Below are 25,493 nucleotides of genomic sequence, written 5' to 3'. Positions count from 1 at the left end.
GACCATTGTTATTTTGACAAAGGGAAGGATTTAAGTGAATAGTAGTATAGATTTAGAGCAGAAAAGGACCCTTTGAGGTCATTGATGCAACCTCTTCATTTTACAGATGAGGAAACAACCTCCATGCAGTGAAGTGACTTAAATAAGGTCACAGGCAGTCAATCAGTGGCAGAGCTGGGGTTTGAGCCCAGGCCTCCGACACCAAACCCATCAGAAGGGGCTTATTTGCTGGTGGATGACTGTTATCTGCTATTCAGGGCTACTTAAAAAGAACAAGAAAGTGTTAAGATGCTTTAAAAGAGGTTTCTTAGTAATGCATAGTTACTGTTGACTCTTGTTTAAGTGGACCAAACAAAACATTGAACCCATTAGAAAGTACAGCTATTGTTTATGCAGGCTTACAGTATGTATGTGTGTGTGGGGGGGGGGTGAGAGAAGGGAGGCAATAGGATCTATTGATTTTTATTTAATTCAATGCAAATAATAGTATTAATGGGTTTTTTAATAATGTGAGGTTTTCCAAATTTGAGAAAGGCCAACCTAGGAAGATGGACAAGTCTCTCTATATGGGGGAGTCATAGAGTGCCCTCATTTAATAAAGATTTATTATATCTGTTACTTATCAATCTGGAAAAAATGTCATTTTACATTTATATTTGAGAATTGTAGCCAACAAACAAGTGTTAGGTAGCTAAAAGTAGTGCCCTTGTAACTTGAAGAACCGAAAAAAACTTGTATGCTTAACTCAAATGGTTTTAAATTTTACTTGACTGACGAATCTCACTTGAGAAAGCATCTCTTTTTCATTTTCATAGGTCTCCGACAAGATTATGCTTCCACTTCAGCATCAGTGTCAAGACATACTTCTGGCATATCACTGAGCTCAGGAAAGAAAGGGACATTCAGTGATCAAGAATATGACCGATACAGTTTGGAGGATGATGAAGAGTTTGATCATCTGCCGCCTCCCCAGCCTCGTCTTCCTCGATGTTCACCTTTCCAAAGAGGAATTCCACACTCACAGACTTTCTCTAGCATTCGGGAATGTAGAAGGAGTACAAGCTCCCAGTATTTTCCTTCAAATAATTACCAGCAGCAACAGTATTATTCACCTCAAGGCCAAACACCAGATCAGCAACCAAATAGGACAAGTGGAGGTAGGTCACATGTCTTTCTAAAACTTCTGATTTTAGAATCTTAGAATGTTAGAGTTAAAATATACACCTTACAGGTCACCTAATTTAAACTGCCTTTTTAGAGATGAGAAGCAAGCTGAGCTCTAAGAGGACTGGATTCTCTCGCCTAAGTTGATAGCTGATGAGCTATGACACTTTGTATCATAACAGAGACAGCTAGGTAGCACAGTAGATTGGAAGATCTGAATTTATATCCTGACTCAGATACTTAAGAGCTGTGTGACCTGGGCAAGTCATTTAATTTCGGTCTGCCTTCATTTCCTTAGCAGTAAAATGGGGATAATATGAGCACTTGTCTCAGAGGGTTGTTGTGAGGACCAAATGAGATCATATTTGTAAAGCATTTTGCCAGTCTTGAAGTACTACATAAATGCTAGCCGTAGAGATTATTGCCAGGACTAAAGCTTGAGTTCTAGGCATTTGACTGGTAGACTGCTGACTTGGCATATCTCTTGTTGTAGTGGTTGTTCAGCTGACATCTAGTGATCACTAGCCATATGTCCTATAGTTAAACTTGTCCTATTCTTTTCCACTCTGAGCCTTTGTGGTATCATCCCTTCCTTCCATCTGGAAAGCCATTCTTCCCCTAACCCCTCCCCCAGTCTCTGATTATTGAAATCCTGTAATGCTTAACTCAAATGCTTCTTATTTAATGAAACATCCTACAACCAGATAAGATTTCTGTTATCTACACATCCCAACTCCATTCCCTTCAACCATCTCATTCTTCTTTATACTAATGGGCTTCTCTTACAAGGGCAGAAATTATGTCCTATTCACCTTTATATCTATAGCATCACAGAATTTCAGATTTAGGAAAGACCTCAAGGCCTATCTAATCCTGTAGTTGAAAAAAGAGTCCCTCTAAAATAGGGGTATCTTAGCCTTTTTTTTTTTTGTATCATGGACCCTTTGGTAGTCTGATGGAGTGGAGAAGGTGCCCCTTCTCAGAATGTGTGTTGTTTAGTCCTTTTTCAGTTGTGTCTGACTCTTCATGACCCCTTTTGGGGTATTCTTGGTAAAGATACTGGAGTGGTTTGCCATTTCCTTCTCCAGCTCATTTTGCAGATGAAGAAACTGAGGCAAGCAAGATTAAGTGATTTGCCCAGGGTCACACAGCTAGTAAGTGTTATGTGTCTGAAGCCAGATTTGAACTCGGGTCCTCCTGACTCCAGGGCCCATGTTCTATCCACTGTACCATCTAGCTGCCCCAGGAGACCCAATCTTTCTACATCCCTCCCTTAAGGAGGAATCAAATCCTGCATTTTATTCAACCAACTAGAATGTCCTTCTTAAAAGGAAGGCAAAGTCTGATTTGTTGGGTAACTTTCTTAGCCACTTGACTTTTTTTTTTTTTTTTTTTAGGCAATTGGGGTTAAGTGACTTGCCCAGGGTCACACAGCTAGTAAGTGTCAAGTGTTTGGTCTGAGGCCAGATTTGAACTCAGGTCCTCCTGACATCAGGGCCAGTGTAGCCACTTGAATTTAAACAAGATTCAGATGGAAAAATAATAATGATGTCAAATAGTTATGGTTGACTTTTGGTCTTAAATTTTCTTTTGCTTTCTTTTGCTCTCTTCCTGCATCTCTAACCACTGTTCACTTTCCTTAGTTGGATGTTCATTAATGACTTGTCCCTAACTATGGGTAATGCCAAACCTCTATTTTGTTCCATCTGCTCTTTTCTCTATATATTCTCTCATATGGTGGGCTTGTTAACTCCCATAGGCTCAGTCATTGTGTCATCATTGATGACTCCCAGATCTAAATATTGAGCTCCAGTTCCACATCACCAACTACTTTTTGGACACTTGAAACTTGATGTTCACAATAAACATCTCAAATTTAAGATGTCTACAACAGAACAACCATCTTTCCAATAACCCCCAAACCATTTCCCCAAAATTCAGTTTCTGTCTATGGCAAGGCCATCCCCCTCCCCAGGAGGATTAAATACAAATCCCTCAGTCATTTAAAGATCTTTACAACCTTGCCTTATCTACCTTTCCAGACTCATACCTTGCTTCCCTCTATGCACTTTCCAGTATGACCAAACTAACTTTATTGCTGTTTCTCACACATGATAATCCATCTCCTGATTTGGTGTTTTTGCACTGGCTTTCTCCAACACTTAAAAGGGACTTCTTCCTTTCTTCCACCCTTTGGAATTTTTGGTTTCCTATAAGATTCAGTTTTAAGTGCTATCTTCATGATTTCTTTCAAATACCGTTCTCTAGTATGTTATATATATAGATAGTGTGTGTGTATGTGTGTGTATATGTATGCATATATATGTGTATATATACACATATAAATACCTAACAATTATAAAGATATATAATAATAACTTATATAACATTATATATAACAATAACTCCTCTGTGTGTGTGTGTGTGTGTCTGTCTGTCTGTCTCTCAACATTTGCTAAGCACTTACTATGTACCAGGCATTGCTAAGCACTATGGATACAAATACATGCTAAAGTAAAAAATCGCTGCCCTCGAGAAACTTATATTCTAATAGGGAAAGACTTCACATAAAGGGGAGCAGAAAGAAGGGCGAAAGTGAGGTGGAGGCCTGGCTCTGGGTAAGATAAGGTAAAAGGTGACTTATTAGAGCCTAGAATGATTCCAGGGGCAGAGTACAAGATTCCCATGGGGAGGACATGTAGATGTCGGTGGGAGAGAAGGTAGCATAGTGTGGCATAAGGTATTGGGGAGAAGTTTGATTATGGGATTAAATGAAAGGTGACCTATTTGAGCCTACATGTGCAGCTTTTGTCCAATTAGAATGTAAAGGTGTAAGGTTAGGAGTTATTTAAGTTTTGTCTTTGTACTCCCAGCACCTGGCACATTACACACAGTGCCTGGCACAGACTAAGTGATTATGAAATGCTTGTCTATTAACGGAACATAAATCTTTCCTATTGTTTGTAGATCATTCCTAACTTATTTCAATTTTTTTTAAATTAAGAAGGAGTGGGTGATTAGAAAATTTGACTCACTTTGGGTTGTATTGTATAATGATGGAGGTAAAAGAGACCTGTGGGTTGTTGCTCTTGTGGTTATTTTTGATAATATCTAAAGTGGGGGCTTTGAGTAAGTAGAAAAGTGGGGGGAGAAAAAAATAGCATCTCAGACCTGGAAGGTAGCCAAACTGCCTTTTTTTTCTTTTTCTTTTGTTTTTTTTTTTTAAATGTTTTGAGACCAGTCTTTCTCATTACACACCCATACTACCAATGGAGTTAGTCAGACACTGGTTTTCTAATCTGGAGCTTATGAAGGATGCTGACAGGACACATTGAAAGGATTTGTTTTATTTTTATCTTGGGCCTATGTCAAGAATAGGAAAAAAAATGTGTTTCTATAAATTGAAAGCCAGATGAAAGTCAAAGCAATTTAATTTCATCTGTTTTGAGAGAACTGTATAAAAGCTTAGCCTCAGTTTTTAAATTAAGAACTAGGAATGTATACCTATTGCATATGTGATCTATACTACTTTTTGGTGGTAAGAGAAAGAAGTAGGGCAGGGAACAAAGAATAAAAGCATGTACACCTTATCATTGCCTTTTGAAATACTAATTCGCTGGTTAGCCAATATTCCCAGCCCTTCAGTTGCAGGTTTATTTTTTTTTTAATAAAGATGGGGAAATTTAGCTCCAAACTAGACAAGGGACTTTCATCAGTCAAAACCTGTGGTGGCGGGGGGAGATGTTGAGAGCAGAGGACTCAGAAAATATCATCTGGGCTTACAGTGATATGAAATAGCCTAAGCAAAGAGGTCTTGGCAATAAGAAGCTCTATCTAGTTAAGGATCTGAATTTTGAGACCTGTCTGAAGTGCAGATTTTCATGAGTGATGATTAGTAAAATCACTTAAAAAACTTGGTTCTCCAATATTGAAACTTCAGAGAATTTCAGTTTATAGACCATTTGCTCTTTCTATCCTTATCAAAATCCTGTACCTGATATAAGAATCTTTTAAAAATTTGAGGGTAAATACCTCTTCTGCCTTTTAAAATTATCAGGCAAATACCTTAAAAATGAGAAAACAATTTCACCCTCTTTACCATTATCAATACAATTTATGTATAAAATCTTTAATCTAATTTTGAGAACTTATTACCAAAATATAATCAAAGCCTGAGTTTTCATGATATATAAATTTAGAAGCCAATCATCTATACATGTATATAGTTCTTAGAGAAAACAGTCTAATCTTGTTACTTTCTCAAAATTTGCTATTCCATTTAATTAGAAGACTTTCATATTACAGCCTTGTCTTATTACTTTGTCTAATCATTTCCCCTTTAGGAGGATATCATCCCTATATTATAATTTGACTGCAAATACAGGTTAACATTGTAAATGTTCACACTTGTATCCTATTACAGCAACTCGGGTGTTCCAGTATCAATCTGTTATTTAATAGATTCAGTATTATACTTACAAAAACTTCCTGATTATAGAAATTTACTATAAAAAGAAAAGGAGGGACATAGCTATAACAATGTTATATATCATAACAGGGAGAAAAACTCCCTTACCTCTGTTTGATTCCAGGCATGAGTCATATCTGATAGCCAGTCATATGGCCACAGTGTTAAAAGCAAGGCTAAATTTTCAGAAAGGAAGTAGCCAATGGAGAAATAGAATCAGGAGGATCCTACCTAGGCCGTGCTAACGTTGTCCCCAAACAGGGGACACGTTGTCCTTTCCCAGGAACAGACTTCAGCACCTTTAGCAATTCCCAGACTGTAGCACACGCTGTTTTCTACTATTGGCTTCATGATAATTCAGAAAGTTATCCCTGTAATCAAAAACTCAAAACAAATAATAAATTATAGTCCCAAGAGTTTTTACCTTAAATAGCAACATTTCACTAACCACAACTTAGGGCTTGAATATCTTGCCTGATGTTTCCCTAACAGTTAACATTTCATTAATCCTTTACTTATAAATTAAAACTAACCATATTCTGGGGCTTCAGACATATAGCAAGTACCTGACAGTTGACTCATCATTAATATGTTGAAGCTACATGTTTAAATCACCATATGCACTTTCATAATAGCCAATAATTTTCAAATGAAACTTTGCTAGTTTAGTAAAATTATTATTAGTTTTATAACAAAATATACCTCATTAAATATTTAACAGTTTAAAAATATCTATTTTTTATCGCATCCTCTCAAAATTCCCATTCATACCCTAACAGTATCTAGATTAAAAGGGAAGTTTTGTCTAATAGCATTTCCGTTACAATGGTCTCTCAGATTTTCACAACATAAGAGAATTTAGAAATACAATAATAACACAAACAATATCATGTATTTAAAACATGAAACAAAACTTCAGTATCCATTAAGTCAATTGCATTTCCAAATTATCCCATATAAAAATCATTAATCTTATTACTTTGGCATTTTTAAACCCACTTTAGATTTATAACAATTACATTCAATTAAAAAAATAATAATACTATAGTGCTTAGTTTAAGCCAGTCACTGTTTTAAGCACTTTATAATTATATCATTTTGGTCCTCACAATAACCCTGGGAGGTGGGTACCATTATTATTTTTCTCTTTACAGATCAGGAAAGTGGGTCAAACAGAGATAAAATCACTTGCTTGAGATTGTACAGATAATAAATTTCTGCAACTGAAACATAATTCAAGTTTCCCCACATTTTCCAGCATTTTCTTTTAACAACTGTGTTTGGGAACCTGATCTGAAAGGGGTTAACAGGATAAGAGGGAGAAGGTCTCTCAGTAGAGTGGAGGGAGGTCACAAATGATCTTTGGTTTAAACAGACTTTTTTCTTTTCATGGTCAAGGAATGATTAACAGGAGATGGCTACAAAGTGCAAATTGTATACCTATTTTTTTTTCTCACTCTGAGATGACTTCTAAATTAGTTGCCTGACTTCATTGTTGTAAAGCAGTGAAGCTATCCATTTTCAGGGGAAGTTTAAATGCCATTTTAACTTTTATAGAATTTTAATTCTTGTTTTTACTTAAAACAAATTCTACAGAGTGGTATCTCAAAACTTACTAAGACAAAAGTTTCTGGAATTACCCCAAATCTCAGGAGTTCTGCCCTGTAGTCTTAAAAATGATAAATCTTCAAACTCCTTAATGATTAATCTCCTTAACCTTCAAAATCTATCAAGTTGTTTTTAACATTTCTACAAATTATCTGACTTTATTTCTGTAATTCCAATGTGGCCAAAGCTGAAATGAGAGAAAAATAGTATGCTTTGCAGACTCTTCCCTCCCCCGATTTTCTTATAGCCTAATCTCCCTGGGAAAGCCTAAAGTGGCAGTTAGTTTTGCTTACTGGGACAATTGCTTCGAGTATGAAAGTTCACTAATCTTTTCCAGGGTTCTAAACTCTTTCGCTATAGCCCTTAGCAGTTTTTCTGGCTGGCTGTATTTTAAGTCTTTCAAGGTAACAGAATCTACAAATAACACTGACATGACACAGACATTTTACATTTTACAAAGACGTAAACACAGACAAAATGATAAGACAGACATGTAGATGGGATAATTCTATCTAAGCTTTTCTTAAAGGAATCTAAGTTATAAAAGGCTTCTCATTTGGTGGGTTTTATTATCCATTTATTAAAAACATCCCATTTGAAATATTTAATTTTCTTGCTGACTTCATCAAGACATTTCTTATGATAGTTTATTTTATCCCAATCAAAAGAACCTCAAGTTGGCCAATGGTGGTAAGAGTTGTCTTGGATCAGTTTCTGCCAATTAATTATATACCTGCAAGTTTTGGGCCATCTGCAGCTTGTTTACAGGCCTGAGAGAAAGCAGTACCCGTTTTTATAGATCTTAAGACACTAGATCTTAAGACATGTGTTGAAACAAAGTCCCTATAAGGGACCAAAACCAAACTCTCCCAGGGAGGGGCCAAACAAAACCTTTCTGAAGGGAGAGCCAGCAAAACCTCTCCCAAGGGAGGGCAACAAAACCAATCTTCAGTCCCAACAGCCAAAATGCCAATCTTCCAAGGGAGCAGGGCTCAACTAAACACAGGAGCTCAAGAATCAGAGAAGGAAAATCACCCACTGCCACTCTCCAGGTGCAAATTGAGCAGAGCTCAAAGGGCTCCTGTAGGTATCATACTTAGGTTCACACTGGAGGCTTGGCAGATGGTAATTATTCACTTTCTGATCATGCTGCTGCCACCAGCCTGCCTACTCTGGTAACAAATGTGTGAACAATCACAGAGGTTTTGCAACCACTGTTAACTTCAAAAATACCAAAAAGCTCACACATGGAAAAATTAACAAGCTTTCTTTATTCCACTGAGGGAGAGAAGTTAGGCACATATGTCGGGGCCTTCTCTAGTAGGAGACCCAAGGCAGTGGGGCTAAACCTTAATTTATTTATTTGTGGTTAGATAAAGAATCAAACAGTGCAGTGTAGCAACAGTGGTGAGGCACAACAGCAACAATGAGGCAAGGTTATTTAGTGACAAAAAATTCATAGAAAGGTTTCATATCTGGGCCAGTTGGTGCTTGCTAAGCTCAGGGACCATCAGTTCTTTGATTTAGTTGCAGCAAAGTTCATCCAGAGCACAAAGGATTGTTGTTACCCCAAGCTCAGGGCACAGCTTGCTGCTGGGCTTTAGCTCTGGAAAACAGGGTGTCTAACAAGAGAGAGGTGGTCTTGGATCCTGACAATAGAATAAAAAGATGAAAATTACCAAGCAAAATAAATGTTTGTTTTGGCTTCCAGTTTTTTCTGTGGTTCTAACTCACCTTTCAACTTTCTCATATCACTCCCCTTCACATTTTCTGCATTCCAAATAAACTGGTGTACTCTCCAGTCCCATTCTTATTGTAACCTTTTTTGTCTGTGAGCCTTTGTTTAGATTTCTCATACTATGACTGGAATGGCCTGAAGTTTCCTGCTTCAAGGCTCAACTTAGGTGTTACTTCTTCCATGAGGCCTTCTCTGGGCCTCCTTAGCTGAAGTGATCTCTTCAAATTTCTCAAAGCAAGTTGGTCCTTACTTTTAACTTGTTAATTTCCTTCCTACTCTCTGTATTAGAGTTGAGCGATTTTAACTCTCTGGATATAATTCAGAGGGTCTGTGACCTTAAATGGGAAAAGAATTAAATGCTTATTTTCATTAGCCTTTGGTTTCCTTTGTAATCCTTTGTATTTTATTTTACACATTTAAAAACATTTTTCTAAGAAGTGGTTCGTAGCTCTTACCAGAGCTCAAGGGGCCCGTGGTGTAGGAAAAGATATAGAAGGTCTGGACTAGATGATAAGCTAAATAGTAAAAATGTCATCAAAGCAGTAGCTAAGGCAGAGCTGCTTTGTAATAATTTTGAGAAAGAACAACCTACTTTTTATAGCCTATATTTCTGGCTTATTTCATAGGTAAGAGGCACATTCTAGTGTCTGAGTATAACTCTGCTGCCACCTGGTGGTCAAAAGTATACATTACATGGAGAAACCAATTTGTTTTATTTTCTGTCTTTCCAACCTCTAATGTGTGGTATTTGTGCTATAACTATGGCCATTCTGAAGTTTTACACTCAAAAGGTACACATTGTGCCCTGGGAGATTTGATGAATTAATTTCATTTTAACAAGTCATGAGGTTTACATCATAACGTCATAGATTTAGAGCTGGAAGGGACTTTAAATCATTTTCTAGTACCATTGCCTTATTTTACTGATCAGGACACTGAGGCCCAGTGAATTAAACTTGCTCAAGGCCACACAAATGGTAAATAGAAGAACCAGGATTTTAACCCAGATCTGCTGACCACACATCCCCTTCTCTTCCTACTATACGTGTTTATATTGATCTCATTACCAGTTTTTGGTACATATTCATTGGCATGTTCTGTGTACTCCATTTATACTGCCTATACTGCAGTTGAAATCACACCTGCTTAAAACCTCATTTTGTGGTAGTTTCTAGCGAGTGGAGAGTAAACTGTTTCTCTCCCTCATTCTCAGCTGCCTTTACCAAAGGCGGTCCCCCTGACTCCCACCCGCCTTGGTCAAAGTTCTTTAGAATTACTTTGGAGCTACCCTATGTATGTTCAGGTATGGTTGAATATCTCTTAGTCTATTATGCTTCATGACTCATATATTATGTGTCAATTTTGAATTAATATGGAGGTCATTAAGTTTGTTTACTTGCTTTTAAAAGCTAATGTTTTGGGGCTTTGGGTTTTTTTTTGTTGTTGTTGTTGCTTGAAAACTTGTTGCTTTTAACCTCCCAAAATGTTTTTTTTTTCCTTCAGATAAACTCCGAAGAAGTATGCCTAACCTAGCACGAATGCCAAGTACAACAGCTGTCAGTAGCAATGTTAGCTCCCCGGTCACTGTGAGAAACAGCCAGAGCTTTGACTCGAGCTTACATGGGGCTGGTAATGGAATGTCAAGGATACAGTCATGTAGTAAGTGATGCTTTTTAATCTTTTTTTTTTTAATTGTTGTAGCATTACAAAGCTGTAAAAGAAATGTTTTATTGTTGAATGTGATCTCCGTATTACAGAAGAACTGAAAGAAGTCCAGTCTTCCTCTGCTTTGCAGATTTTATTATATACTCTGCTTATAGATTGTAGACTGTGCTAGCTCATTACAAATAATTAATTTGTCACTAAAAGTGGCATTGCAGGCCAGAGTTCACATTTTCCTGGTGAGTATAGCTGAAAAAATCTATCCATCCCCTCTGTATACAGACTGACTGTCTTGGATTCTGGGGTGTTGCACTCAAACTAAAGAATTTTAGAACTGGAAGGGACCTCTTAGAAGTCATCTAATTCAACGTCCTCATTTTACACGTGGGGAAACTGAGACCAGAAAGATTAGGGACTCGCCTAAAGTATGTTGGTTAAACCACCAGTTAGTGGCAAAGTTAGGACTGGAACCTATATTTGGTGGCAGCTAGATGGTGCCAGAGGGCACAGAGCTTTGGGCCTGGAGTCAGGAGGACTTGAATTCAACTCCAGCCTCAGATGCTTACTAGCTCTGGCTGTATGACCCTGAGAAAGTCATTTAACTTCAGTTTGTCTTAGTCCCTCAATTGTAAAATGTGGATAATGATAGTACCTGCCTTTCAGAGTAATTGTGAGGATCAAATGAAATATTTATAAAGGATAAAGAACCTCTGTGTCCCACTGGGGACCCAACTGGAACTGACCAGTTGAGCAACATAGCTTCCTTTCTACCTCCCTTCCTTTCTCCCCATCCCCCTCCCTTCCCTCTGGTCACATAGAGTATCATAACCGTACCTGCAGGTGCTATGCCCAAAGGAATGTAAATTTTGATTGCTGAAACCTCTGAAGATATCTTGGGGTTTATGGGCTAGATTTCTTTTTTAAGGACCATTTCTTAAACCCAAATCACTCTGGCTCTTGTTCATTGGCCAACAATAGGTCCCAGTCCAAGCCCTACTTGATCATTGTTTGGGCCTTGATGGCTCAGAGTGAATGTAAATAGCAATTGTTTCTGTTTTGGCCAGAAACCCTGTGGGTCTTTCCTAGACTGATTTTTTTTTTGACTGGGTAAAAGAGGCCATTCTTTGCCTCATTTCTTACCTAGCCTTAATCACTGACTGAGCATTGCTTCAGTCAAACTGAGACCTGAGAAAGACCTTAGCTTAAAAAGGCCAAGGTTTCCCACTGCATCCATCTCCAGTCATCTTGATCTGTATCTTACCACTGGACCCAGATGGCTCTTGAGGACAAAGTGATTCTGGTGACTTTGCACAGCCCTCCCTCACTTAAATCCAATTCACTTACATGTCATGTCATCATCTCCCTGATGTCATTGGTTCTCTTAGAGAACAAAGGACAAACAACAACAGCCATTGTCTGGCACATAATGTGCACTATATAAAATGCTTAGTCCCTTCCCCTTCTCCATATATCTCATGACTTTATCCCAGTATCTTTCTATTCTACCATCTCTACTTAGCTGTCAAAGTAATCTTCCTAAACTCCAGTAGCTCCCTATCACCTCTGAGATCAAATATAAAATTCTATGTTTAACATTCAGAAGCCCTTCATAACCTGCCCCTCCATCTTCCCCACACCTTCCAGTCTTCTTACACCTTATCCCCCATCCCCTCTGTGGTCGAATGACACTGGCCTCCTTGCTGTTCCTCAAACAAATCTCTCCATCTCCAGACTGGGCATTTGCACTGGATCTTTCCCATGCCTGGAATGCTTTTCTCCTTATCTCCTGGCATCCTTCAGGTCTCAGCTAAAACCATACCTTCTACAGGAAACCTTCCCATTCCCCTTTAGTGAAAGTACCTTTCTTGAAGCAATTATCTTCAATTTATCCTGTATATAACTTGTTTGTACCTGGTTGTTTCCACGTTGTCTCCACCATTAGACTGTGAGAGCAAGGGCTGCCTTTTGTTTTTCTTTGCATATATCCCCATTGCTTAGCACAGTTCCTGGTATGTAGTGGGCTGCTAATAAACAATAGTAGACCGACTATGTACAAAACATTAATCAGCATGGAACACTGGGTGGAGTACCAACATTGAAGTTGGATTAAAGTCCTACCTTGTCAGTAAATAGCTGACAAGTAGTAACCTGGAGTAAGAAATTAAGAATATAAATTATATATGAATTGCTGGTTTGTATTGGTTGAGGGATTTTCCATACCAGAAGTTTCCTATCATGAAGAAATCATTGATTTTCTTCTCCTGTCTCTCCCAAATTTATATGTCACTGTGCTGGATGTTCAGAATATAGGGTTTAATACTTAAATAATCCCTTGAAGATTTTCAACTTGGGGTGATGTTTTCTTGTTATTCAGTCATTTTTCTTTCATATCTGATCCTTCATGACCACATTTGGGATTTCCTTGGCAGAGAAACTTGAGTGGTTTGCCATTTCCTTTTTATAGATGAGGAAACTGAGGCAGACAGGATTAAGTGACTTGCCCAGGGTCACACAGCTAGTAAGTGCTGGAGGTTGGATTTGAACTCAGGAAGATGAGTCTTCCTGACTCCAGACCTGACACTCTATCCGCAGTGCCACTTGGCTGCCTCCTGAGTGATGATATATGTGTGTATGTATATGTGTGCATGTGTGTGTGTGTGTGTGTGTGTGTATACACACCTATGTGTATATATACTATATGTGTGTACACACACACACACACACGCACACATATATATACACACATATAAAATGAAAGAGGTGAAAGTTCTCCAAGAATATTTGAGGAGGGAAAGAGCCCTGAAGATCTCTTTTCAGTTGTCCTGTTTTCTAGCTAGGAATTGAATAGTCACCCTTTTCCTCTTTACTTCATTCTCTGCTGTATTTTGGTTAAAAAACAAAACACATGATAGATTGTCATCAATGCAGGGCTGGGGGAATTGTCTGATATAATTTACTGTACATTTAAGATTTTTTTTTTCAGATTGTGTACTAGAGTTTAAATAATCCTTGCTCCTTGGGGGTATGATTTATAATGACTTGGAGGTCAGAACAGGACAAAATGGTTACAGAAAGAAAGCTAGGACAGGGAAATGTTGATGGTCACATTTTCCCTGGCCCAAGGTTAAATCTGTTATTTCGGCTCTGCCAGTCATCTGGCAGCTGACAAGTTCTGGAGACAAGATTTTGATGGAAGATCCATCAGGAGCCCCAGGTAATCTACTGAAGAGAAAGCTCATCCTGGGAAATAACCTAGATTCCTAGATATATGAGGGTCACAGGAGATGAGCCATGTTGAGAAGCTAGGGCTGGGGCCAGCACCCTACCTGTTTCTGTTCTACTCTGAGCTAAGAATGTTTTTTACGTGTTAAATAAAGTTTTTTTTTTTCATTTAAAAATGTAAAATCCATTCTTAGCCAGCAGGCTGTCGTTTGCCAGCACCTGGTCTAGGGCACTAAGTAAAAACGGCAGCTGTCCAACAAACGGAGGGATACTGTTATGCCCATCTAGTGAATATGCTCCTGGCTCAATAATTAATAACATAGAAGGTATGCCATGGAGGGAAGGGATGGAAGCAAGAGTTGATTCCACAGATATTTATTAAACACCTACTATAGGATAGATGCTGAGGATTCAACCATGAAATAAAAATAGGCTCTGAACTCAAAGGGACTTGCTGACTGATTATGACATGTATATGAATAACTCTGATACAAGCCACAGTATAATAAATGCAAAGGGGAGGAGTCTGAAAGTACTATAAATAATTTTTGAGGGAAGAGATGATTTTCAGCTGCAGGGATCAGAGAAAGCTTTATGGAGGAGGCAGAAGCCAACTTGGTCCTTGAAGGAAGTGAAAGATTTTAACAGGTAGTGGTGAGCATAAGTTTGCATGAGAAAAGGTATGAAGATCAAAGAGAACATAACAGGAACACATGATGATGGTGGTGGTGGTGGTGATGGTAGTGATGATGGTAATACTTTTTAAAGTGCTTTAAGGTTTGCCAAAGTTCTTTACAATATTTCATTTTATCCTCACTGTAACCCTTGAGAAGAGTGTGCTATTATTACCATTTTACAGATGAGGAAACAAACAAAGATTCAGTGAATTTGCCCAAGGTCATAAAGCTAGTAAGTGTCTGAGATCAAATTTTAATTCAGATCTTCATGAATCTTGGTCTAAGCTCTATCTAATGTACTACCTCACTGTCTGGAGTAGTTGGCAGTGGAAAGTCATTGAAGATTTTTTTTTCCTATTACAAGAGTGATATAATCCTTTTGTATTGCTCTCTTTAGTGGGAAGCTGTGTAAAGGATAAATTGGAGGCAAGAAGACTCTAGAGGAGACTTTTAAAATAGTCTAGGTTTTCTGCAATGAGCCTCAGAATTAAGGTGGTTGTATTTATTAGGAAGAGAAAGGCCAGTATATTTGCAAAATGATAAAGGGCCTAATTACCAGCCTATAGTTGCCTGAAGGGGTAGGGTGGGGATGAGGCCTGAGACTAGATGGGACTTTTCTATCTAAAGCTAAGGGATAAGAGTGTGACTTTCCTTGGTTTATAGCCAGCAATTCCCCATTAAATTCTTTGACATTCTGCAACTTAGGGGAAGACTCACATAAGGGTCAGGGAATGGGACATTATCTGCTGTAAGTATGGGACGCTCACAGTAGGGTTGGAAAACATGCCCTCAAAGAATGTACACAGAGTAGAGAGCAGAACTAGGAATAATAGATGGAGACTATTAGAGAGGCAGATTTCAGCTCTACTCTAAGGAGAAACTTCAAACAGCTGTTTAGTGGTAATGCTTTGAGAAGGAATCATTTAGCAACTTACATGCCTGCTGCCACTATGCTAAGCACTGGAGATACAAAGACAGAAATGAAACAATCCCTGCCCTCAAGGAGCTTACATTCTAATGAGGGGAGATAAGTACATAAATAAATATGTGTACAATGTGTTTGAATACATATAAAAAAGCTTACAAGGTGAATCTGGGAGAGAAGACTCTAGTACCAGAGAGGATCAGGAAAGGCTTCATGTAGAATGTTGGTCCTACAAGGGTCTTAAAGGAAACCAGAGATTCCAAGAGTTGCCTTGGGGACTACTAGTATAAAGGCACACATTGATGGTAATGTGTATGGGTCACCTAGTAAGACTGCATGGCAGGATTTCAGGTTGTGAGGAGGAAATAAGGAGATATATTCGAGGGATGTTGTAGAAATAGAAATGAAAAGATTGGGCTAATGACTGAATATTTGAATGTGTGAAGAATCTTAAGGATAACACAAGCTGCTCAGGTAGTGAGCTACTTCACCCACAAGGATACCTACCAGGGGTGTTATAGAGGAATTTGTGCTTTAGTTAAGGAGTTTGACTGATGACTGTCAGAAGTCCCTTCCAACTCTGGAATTCTATGTCTCTAGAACAAATATAACTGAACTGTTGACAAACAAGATCCAAAAACAGGAGAGATGCCAGATGATGAAAAGGGAAACTAAGAAAAATAGAGGCTTAGTTTCCAGGCATGTTGCACAAAAGACTAGGATTAACAGGTAAAACTTGTAAACTTCTCCCCTGCTGTTTTTTTTAAAGCCTTTTATTATAAAATTGACGTCTTCTTTAGCCACAAAGCTTGTGATTGATCCCAGGTTTGGAGTGAAGGTGGTGGCAGTAAGATAATAGCAGGGAACCTGAATCAATTTAGGTCTCTCTCTCTTTTGGTAGAAGGATGAAGTCACAGAATATTCTTGCTTTATGCTGCCGCAAAGCAGTGTACTTAACTTTAGACTGCATGTTTCTTTTATCAGTTCCAATCACTAATCTATCACAGTCTACTACAATCATAGAATTAGATCTGTAAGGGAACAAACAAACCATCTGATGCACGAGTGTGGCTCATTTTGCCAATGTGGAAACTAAAGGGACCTGATCAAGATCACACAAGTAGTAATTAGTGGAGTTGGGATTTAAGCCCAGCTCTTCAGAACTCTTCTCCCACTACAGTTTGAAGTTTTACTGCTATGAAACTGCCCCCAGCCTAATAGAATGTAAGCTTCTTGAGGGCAAGGATATCTTCTTTGTATCTCTAGCTCCTAATATAGTGCCGTTCACGTAGCAGCCTCTTAAATGCTTGTTGGGTTGGATTGTTGTTAATCTAATTCATAGCCATCTAAAAACTAGACAAAGGTTGCTTAATATTTTGGGGCTAAGAAGCCATAAATGATCATTTTCGTTATTACTATGAATTTTGAAGATTGATTAGGAAATAAAGGAAACTGACTTCATTTCCATAGCTTTCATATCACATGTAAATTTTTTAGAATGTTCAACATTTTGCCTTTATCATAGAATATGAGATGAAAGGAAATCAGAGGTTATTTAACCCAACCTCCAGCTTAATCAAGGCATCTCTGCTACAATTTCCAGCAGCCTTTTGTCTGTCATCTACCTTCTACTTGAAGACCTCTGCTGATGGGGAACTCTCCTATCTCAGGAGGCAGACCTTTCCATTTTTTGACAGCTTTAAATGTGAGGAAGTTTTCTTTTTTTAAAGGTAGCTGTAGTGTTGGTGAAAAATTACTGGATTTATGGTCAGACATTTGTTTGACTCTCAGCTCTTTCCTCTGCTGCCTCTGTGACTCTCAGAGAGATTCAGTGACTTATTTTTAAAAGGTCAGTTTTTTCATTTGTAAAATATACATAATATATTTATACATATATTTGCATGTGCATAAATATATAAATATTTTAAAATACATAATGAAATGTATAAAAATAGAGTACTTCTATTACATATGCAGAGGAATGTTGTAAGAGCACTGCCTGCCCCCCCATCCTTCGTCTCACTGTTTTAGTTTGCCTAGGCTGTGATCTGAGAGCCTGACTTTCCCATTGACTCATCATCCCAAGCCCCACTACTATGGTTTCCCCCAAAGGGGAAGTAAAAGAGATACTCGGTACTCACTATGACCTATATACATTTTTTATATTCATACAGAAACTCGTTGAATTAATTTCATGAAATAAATGTTACAAGAAATTTGACTGGAAGTTGTTTTTCTCAGGTTAATAGAAATAATCATGATTTCAAATGAAGATATAGCTGCTTTTTTTAACATTGTCCTCACCCTTACTGTCATGGTAGGTCCTGAAATTAAAGAACTTAGCACCAAGTAATCACTAATCATTTGATGTCAGGTTAAAAGCAAATCTCTTGGGCATTTGTGCTTGGCTCCATGCTGTTTACCCTTTGCATGAGTGACTCAGATGAAGACATTCATCATTCTTATTGCATGATGTAAAGTTAGAAAGGATAGGTGTCACCCTTGCTAAGAGTCAAGATCCAGAAAATGATCTATAGTCTAGAATGGGAGGCAACATGTGTAGTAGATGGGGCATTTAGACTTGGAATCAGGAGACCTGGGCTTAAAGCCTACTTCAGACATTTAAGTTATCTGACCTTTAACTTCAGTTTTCCCAGTTATAAAATGAGCTGATACTCTATTGTCTACCTCACAAGGCTATTAGGAAGACAGTGCTTTGCAAACCCTAAAGCATTATACAAATGTGAGTTATTAGATTGAGTTCAGTCTTGTTAAGAAGAAATTTTATAAATTACTATGTTATAATATTATAAATGTTATAGTGGAAAAAATTCTACTTTTAGCTTCAAAAGATCATTTCCACAAGTATAAGATGGGAGAGTTGTGGCTACATGAAAGTTGATAAGGAAAAGATTTAGGGAACTTATTAATGATCTACAAACTCCATGTTGGTTAAGAGTGTGATATGACAACTTGACAAGCTAATATATTGAAAAGTAATATGCAAGTGATGTATTGCTGTACTGTATCCTGTTGTGTTTTTTTCTAGGCACCACATTTTAGGAAGGGCATAGAATGGTTATATAAATATATGGTTATATGGTTATATAAATATAAATGTTATATAATGGTTATATAAATATAAATATAAATGTAATAAGATATTACATTCTACAATAAACTCAAAATGGATATATGACCTAAATATTAAAGATTGTATCATAAAAAAGAAGAGAATTAGATAATATACTTAGTTAGATTTTTTTAACCAAAAAAGGCATTTACAAAAGCTAAGATAATGTTGATTATAGTTAGTCAGCCAAGAAGCATTTATTAAGAACCTGTTATATGATGGGCACTGTTCTAAATACTGAGAACACAAAGAAATGTAAAAGACCTTTCTACCTTTGAGGAACTCACAATCTAATTGGCGGAGGAAGGCAACAAGAAACAAACAACTATATATAAACAAGTATATACAGGATAAATTAGAAATAATTCAACAAAGGAAAAACACAAGTTAAGAGAGATTGGGAAGACTCCCTGTAGAATGTGGGATTTTAGCTGGGACTTGAAGGAATCCAAAGAAGCCATGATTTGGAGATGAAGGAGAGCTTTACCTGGGGGACAACCAGAGAAAATGCTCAGAGTCAAGAGATGAAGTGTCTGGCATGAAATTGAAAAGCTCCTGCACAAAATTAATGCATTTAGGATAAGAAGAGAAAGGGCCAGAAGTAACCTCAAATTTATATCAAATTTCTCAGATAAGGGTTTGATATTTGAGATGTACAGACAACTAACAGAAATATATAAGATCAAAAGTCATTTCCCAAAAGAAAAGTGGTTAAAGGACATGAACAAACAGTTCTCAAAATCACAAACTCTTAACAACTATGTAAAAGAATGCTGCAGATCAAATAAAATCCTTTAATGATAAGAGAAATACAAACCTAGCAAATAGGAAAAGATGACCAAAGTGAGAATAATCATTGTTGGAGAGAGTTGTAAAAAGAAAGGCATACTAATTTTGGTGGTCTACCTTTGAGTTAGAAGAACCATTCTATAAAGTGATTTGAAATTATTCAATTAAAGTTGCTGATATGCCCATAACTTTTCACCTAGGGATTCTATTGCTAAGCATACACTCCAAGGAAGTCACTGATTTAAAAAAAAAAACACAGAACACACTTTATAGTGTGCTTTATAGAAGTGCTTTATAGAAGCACTTTTTGTGACAACAAAGAGCTAGAAACAAAGTGAATACTGATTTATTGGGAGAAAGCTAAAAAAAAATATGAAATGTGATGCATCAATGTAATGGAATATTAATGTGCTATAAGAGGTGAAAAAATATAGAAAGGCATGGAAAGACTTACGTGAACTAATGCAAAGCAAAGTAACCAGAGCCAAGAAGATAATCAACATAATAATGTAAATTGAAAGAACAACAACTACAAAACAGTTGAAAATGGCTATTTCAAAATTACAAAAATTAAGGTTGGCCCCAAGGAAACTTGGCTTTTGCAGAGGTAGGGGTTCACAGATTTGGAAAATTGCATGTATTCTCAATTTTAAAAGTACATTATTGATTTTACTGGGTTTTTCCTACTTTATCTTTTTTCTTAAAATGTTTTTTGTTATGCATGCATACATACACACACAGAACTCTGGGGGATACAAAGAGAAATTTAGGGGATGTTTAAAAAAAGATATCAATAAAGATTATTTTTAAAAAAGAAAATTATCAGGGGGGGCGGAGACAAGATGGCAGAGTAAAAGCAGTGACTTGCTTGAGCTGTCCCCCAAACCCTTCCAAATACCTATAAAAATGGCTCTAAACAAATTCTAAAGCAGCAGAATCCACAGAAATACAGAGTGAAACAAATTTATAGCCCAAGACAACCTGGATGGTTGATCGGAAAGGTATATTGTGCCAGGCAGGGAGAGGAGCACAGTTTGGCTTGGGCATGCAGGCAAGGCAGGCCTCAGAGGACTGAATCATAGGCAGCTGTAGTGGTTTACAGACTTCTCAACCCACAGACACTAAAAACAACTTAGAAGGTCAGTGGGGAAAGTCTGTGTCTGCAGTGAAGAGAGAGAAGCACGGAGTCAGCTCCAGTCCCCCAGCTTGTCCCTGTGTTGCGGCTGCTTCCTGAACTTCTGGCCCACAGACTGAGGGGAAATCGAGTGGCTGATCAGAGGGGTATTGCAGGGATCTCTCTGCTGGTGCAGGATTCTTTTGCTTTGCCTGTGTTTGGATCTGGGTCACAGTATTGGGTGGCAGTCCTAGGGCGAGGAGGAGCACTGGCGTGGTGGAGCTTGTAGTGGCAGTGGAGAGGAAATCCTCCTCACAGTTCCAACACAGAAAAGAGTGCTTGGGGTCACTCATAGACCAGAGCACAAACCAGGAAAGTAGTAAACACCTCACCCTTGATCATAGCACCTTGGAAGAACTGAACATTTACAGGTCCCTAGAAGTATCTCTGAAAACAGCTGCACAAAACCCCTGAAGCTTGGGACAGTACATTCTCCACACTGGAAACAGACCCCTACCTTAACAAAGAGTTTATAATTCAAGTAATTGACTGGGATCATGAGCATGCAGGGCAAAAAGAGACTATATTGTGTTACTTTGGTGACAAAGAAGATCAAAACATACAACCAGAAGAAGACAACAAAGTCAAAGCTCCTACATCCAAAGCCTCCAAGAAAAATATGAATTGGTCCCAGGCCATGGAAGAGCTCAAAAAGGATTTTGAGAAGTAAGTAAGAGAAGTAGAGGAAAAACTGAGAGTGATGAAAGAAAATCATGAAAAACAAGATAACAGCTTCCTAAAGGAGACCCCCCCAAAAAATACTGAAGAAAATAACACCTTAAAAAATAACCTAACCCAAATGGCAAAAGAGGTCCAAAAAGCCAATTAGGAGAAGAATGGCCTAAAAAGCAAAATTGGCCAAATGGAAAAGGAAGTCCAAAACTTACTGAAGAAAATACTTCCTTAAAAATTAGAGGGGCAGCTAGATGGCGCAGTGGATAGATTACTGGCCCTGAATTCAGGAGGACCTGAGTTCAAATCTAGCCTCAGACACATAACACTTACTAGCTGTGTGACTCTAGGCAAGTCACTTAACCCCATTGTCTAGCCAAAAAAAAAATTAGAATGGAGCAATTGGAAGCTAGTGACTTTATGAGAAATCAAGACACTGTAAAACAAATCCAAAAGAATGAAAAAATAGAAAACAACGTGAAATATCTTATTGGAAAAACAACTGACCTGGAAAATAGATCCAGGAGAGAGAATTTAAAAATTATTGGACTATCTGAAAGCCATGATCAAAAAAGAGCCTAGACATCATCTTTCAAGAAATTATCAAGGAAAACTGCCCTGATATTTTAGAACCAGAGGGCAAAATAGAAATTGAAAGAATCCACCGATCTCCTCCTGAAAGAGATCCCCAAGGAAAACTAGGAATATTGTAGCCAAATTCCAGAGTTCCCAGGTCAAGGAGAAAATATTACAAGTATCCAGAAAGAAACAATTCAAGTATGGTGGGAACTCAATCAGGATAACACAAGATTTAGCAGCTTCTACATTAAGGGACTGCAGGGCATGGAATATGATATTCCAGAGGGCAAAGGAGATGGGATTACAACCAAGAATCACCTACCCAGAAAAACAGAGTATAATCTTTCAGGGGAAAAAATGGTCATTCAGTGAAATAGAGGACTTTCAAGCGTTCTTGATGAAAAGACCAGAGCTAAATAGAAAATTTGACTTTCAAATACAAAACTCAAGTGAACATGAAGAGGTAAACAGGAAAGAGAAATCATAAGAGATTTATTAAGGTTGAACTGTTTACATTCCTGCATGGAAAGATGATATTTGTAACTCATGAGACCTCTGTCAGTATTAGGGTAGTTGGAAGGTAAAAATTTTATGTATGTGTGTGTGTGTATATATATGTAGATATGTATATATATAGATAGATATAGATATATAGATAGAGGGCACAGGGTCAGTTGGAGATGAAGGGGTGATATCAAGAGAGTAAAATTAAGGGGTGAGAGGATTATACTGGGAGAAAGAGAAAGGGAGAGAGAGAATGGGGTAAATTATCTCACATAAAACAGACAAGAAAAGACTTTTACGGTGGAGGGGAAACAGGGGAAAGTGAGAGGGAATGAGTGAATCTTATTCTCATAGGATTTGGCTTAAGGAGGGAATAACACACACTCACTTGGGTATGGAAATCTATCTTACCCTACAGGACAATAGGGGGGGAAGGGGACAAGAGAGCAGGGTGATGATAGAGGGGAGGGCAGATTGGGGGAGGGAGTAATCAGAATCAAACACTTTTGAGGAGGGACAGGGTCAAAAGAGAGAATAGAATAAATGGGGGGTGGGATAGGATGAAGGGAAATATACTTAGTTTTTCACAACATGACTACTATGGAAGTGTTTTGCATGACTACACATGTATAACCTGTATCGAGTTGCTTGCCTTTTCAATGAAGGTGGGTGGGGAGGGAGAAGGGAGAAAATTTGGAACCCAAAGTATTAAAAACACATGTTAAAAAAATTGTTTTGATATGCAACTGGGAAATAAGAAATACAGGAAATGGGGTATAGAAATCTATCCTGCCCTACAGGAAAATAGAAGGGGAAGGGGATAAGAGAAGTGAAGGGTGAGACAGCAGGGAGGGCAGGTTAGGGGAAAGGATATACAGAATGCTTGCCATCTTGGGTTGGGGGGAGAGATGAGATAGGGAGAAAATTTGGAACTCAAAATCTTGTGGAAGTGAATGTTGAAAACTAAAAACAAATAAGAAAAAAAGAGAAAAAAAAAAAAGAAATGACAAGAAGGATGTTTTCAGAAAAGCCTAGAAATATTCATAGGAACTGATGCAAAGTGAAGTGAGCAGAACCAGGAGAACATTGTATATACTAACAGCAATACTGTACAGTGATCAACTGTGAATGGCACTGTTCTCAGCAATACAGTGATCTAAAACAGTTCTGAAGAATATGAGATGAAAAATGTTAACTACTTCCAGAGAAAGAACTGATGGAGTCTGAATGTAGATTCAAGCACACTTTCTTTAAACTTTATTTTTCTTGGGTCTTTTTTTTTTCTCACAACATGACTAATATGGAAAAAAAAAGTACGTAGAGGAGGGCAAGCAGGATTGTGAAGAACTTCAAAATCATGACATAGGAAGACTGGCTGAAGGAACTGGGGATGTTTAGTGAAGAAGAGAAGACTTAGATGATAGCTATGTTTCAAGTATTTGAATAGATGTCATGTAGAAGAAGGCTTAGACTTATTTAACTTGACCCCAGAGGGTAGAAGTAGGAGCAATTGATGCATGTTGCAGAAAAGCAGATTTGGAGAAACTTCCTAAAAGTTACCTCTCTAAAAGTTTAATTTGTGGGTTCAGTTTCATTTGTGCTGTACTATGTTAAACGGTTCAGATTTATCATTACCATTTGGGACTGATGTGTAATGTGATTTATACGATTTCCTCAAGCAAGGCATCCTTAAAATTTCCCCTTGTATGAAGATTTTTGTTTTCTTCTAGTTCCATCACCAGGACAGCTTCAGCATCGAGTTCACAGTGTGGGTCATTTTCCAGTGTCCATAAGGCAACCTCTCAAAGCCACCGCCTATGTGAGTCCAACTGTTCAAGGCAGCAGCAATATTCCTTTATCCAACAGCTTACAGGCATATTCCAACACAGGAATTCCTGCACCAAACAAAACTACCACTTCTGGAATGATAGGGCGAAGTGGGCTTCCAAGACCATCTTTGGCAATAAATGGGAGTAATTTGCCCAGGAGCAAAATTGCACAGCCTGTGCGAAGGTGAGACCATTTTTTCTGTCGCTTCTTTTAGACTTACTATGTTGTATTTTGTTTAACATGTGAAGTTGTTCCAGAAACCATCTCAGTCTTCATTTATTTAGCTAGTTCTTGAACCTTACCATCTGTTGCTTTTTTTTGTGCAAAATTAAGATGAGATTATCAACTAACCTTGCATGAAAGTTGATGATTGATAAAGAACGAGTCATTTGTTTTCAAATTCAGCAGAAATTCATTTACCAGGCACCTGCTACAGGCTAGACCAAGAGGAAGGTCTCTGGTGTGCTGGATGGTTCCTCTATGCAAGATTTGAGAAAGCCTAGAGACAGAACTTGCTGAGGCTGAAAAGGTGGATTACTCATGTCCCTGGGAGCACAACTCCATTGGAATGTTGTTCAGACAACTTCTTTTTGTGACATCCATTCAAATACTGGAACATATCTGTCATCTAGGTCTTTTCTTCATAGTAAACATCCCCAGTTCCTTCAACCAGTCTTCATATATCAGAATCTTGAGGCTCTTCACAATATTGGTCACCCTTCTCTAGATAATTAAAAAAAACATACATCCATGCATACATATACATACATATATGCATATACATGCATACATACACATACACACATATGTATGTATTTTTTTTAACATCACCTATGGGCCAGAGGCTATAGTATGAGTGGTACAAGGATGACTAAGCTCTGCAAAAGAGCTTACCATCTATTAAGGGAGATAATATGTTCACACAAGTAATTGCATTATAATTTAATCCCATATACATTAGTTAAGCACCTGTTATGTGCTAAGGACTGAAGATAACAATGATAAAAATGAAAAACAACTCATGAACTCAAGGAATTAACTTTCTGTTGGAATGTACCCATTAATGTGTGATGAGTACCACATGGGATGTACTAACAGATTGTTTGTTCAGAGTAAAAATTTAGTTGGAAAACAGTGAAATCTCTTCTAGATATTTACTCCTTTTTATTACTTCTCATTATTATCACTAATTTTATATAAATAAAACATATATTCTGTCTAATAAAAAATATAATTATATATAATGTGTACTATCTAATCAGAGGCAGAGTGACCTAGTAGTTTGAGAGCTGGCCTCTGACATAGGAAGAAGGCATAAGTTCAAGTGCCTCCTCTGACACATGAGATG

General features: G+C 37.7%; 1 protein-coding gene across 2 annotated transcripts in view; it reads left to right on the top strand.

The window, feature by feature from the left end:
• The window catches only part of SLAIN1 (SLAIN motif family member 1), an 82,621-nt gene that overhangs the window by 49,633 nt on the left and 7,495 nt on the right, over window positions 1-25,493 (top strand). For both annotated transcript variants that reach the window (XM_027844520.1, XM_027844519.1), the window contains exons 5-7: window positions 816-1,157; window positions 10,482-10,637; window positions 24,046-24,328. In XM_027844520.1, coding sequence (XP_027700321.1) covers window positions 816-1,157; window positions 10,482-10,637; window positions 24,046-24,328 — 781 coding nt within the window. The remainder of the gene's footprint in view (window positions 1-815; window positions 1,158-10,481; window positions 10,638-24,045; window positions 24,329-25,493) is intronic.

Source organism: Vombatus ursinus, unplaced genomic scaffold (genome assembly GCF_900497805.2).
Source record: "Vombatus ursinus unplaced genomic scaffold, bare-nosed wombat genome assembly UNPS02014942.1, whole genome shotgun sequence".
In the NCBI taxonomy this organism is placed as follows: domain Eukaryota; kingdom Metazoa; phylum Chordata; class Mammalia; order Diprotodontia; family Vombatidae; genus Vombatus; species Vombatus ursinus.
The sequence above is the reverse complement of the archived record's forward strand: the minus strand, read 5'-3'. Positions and strand labels throughout refer to the sequence as shown.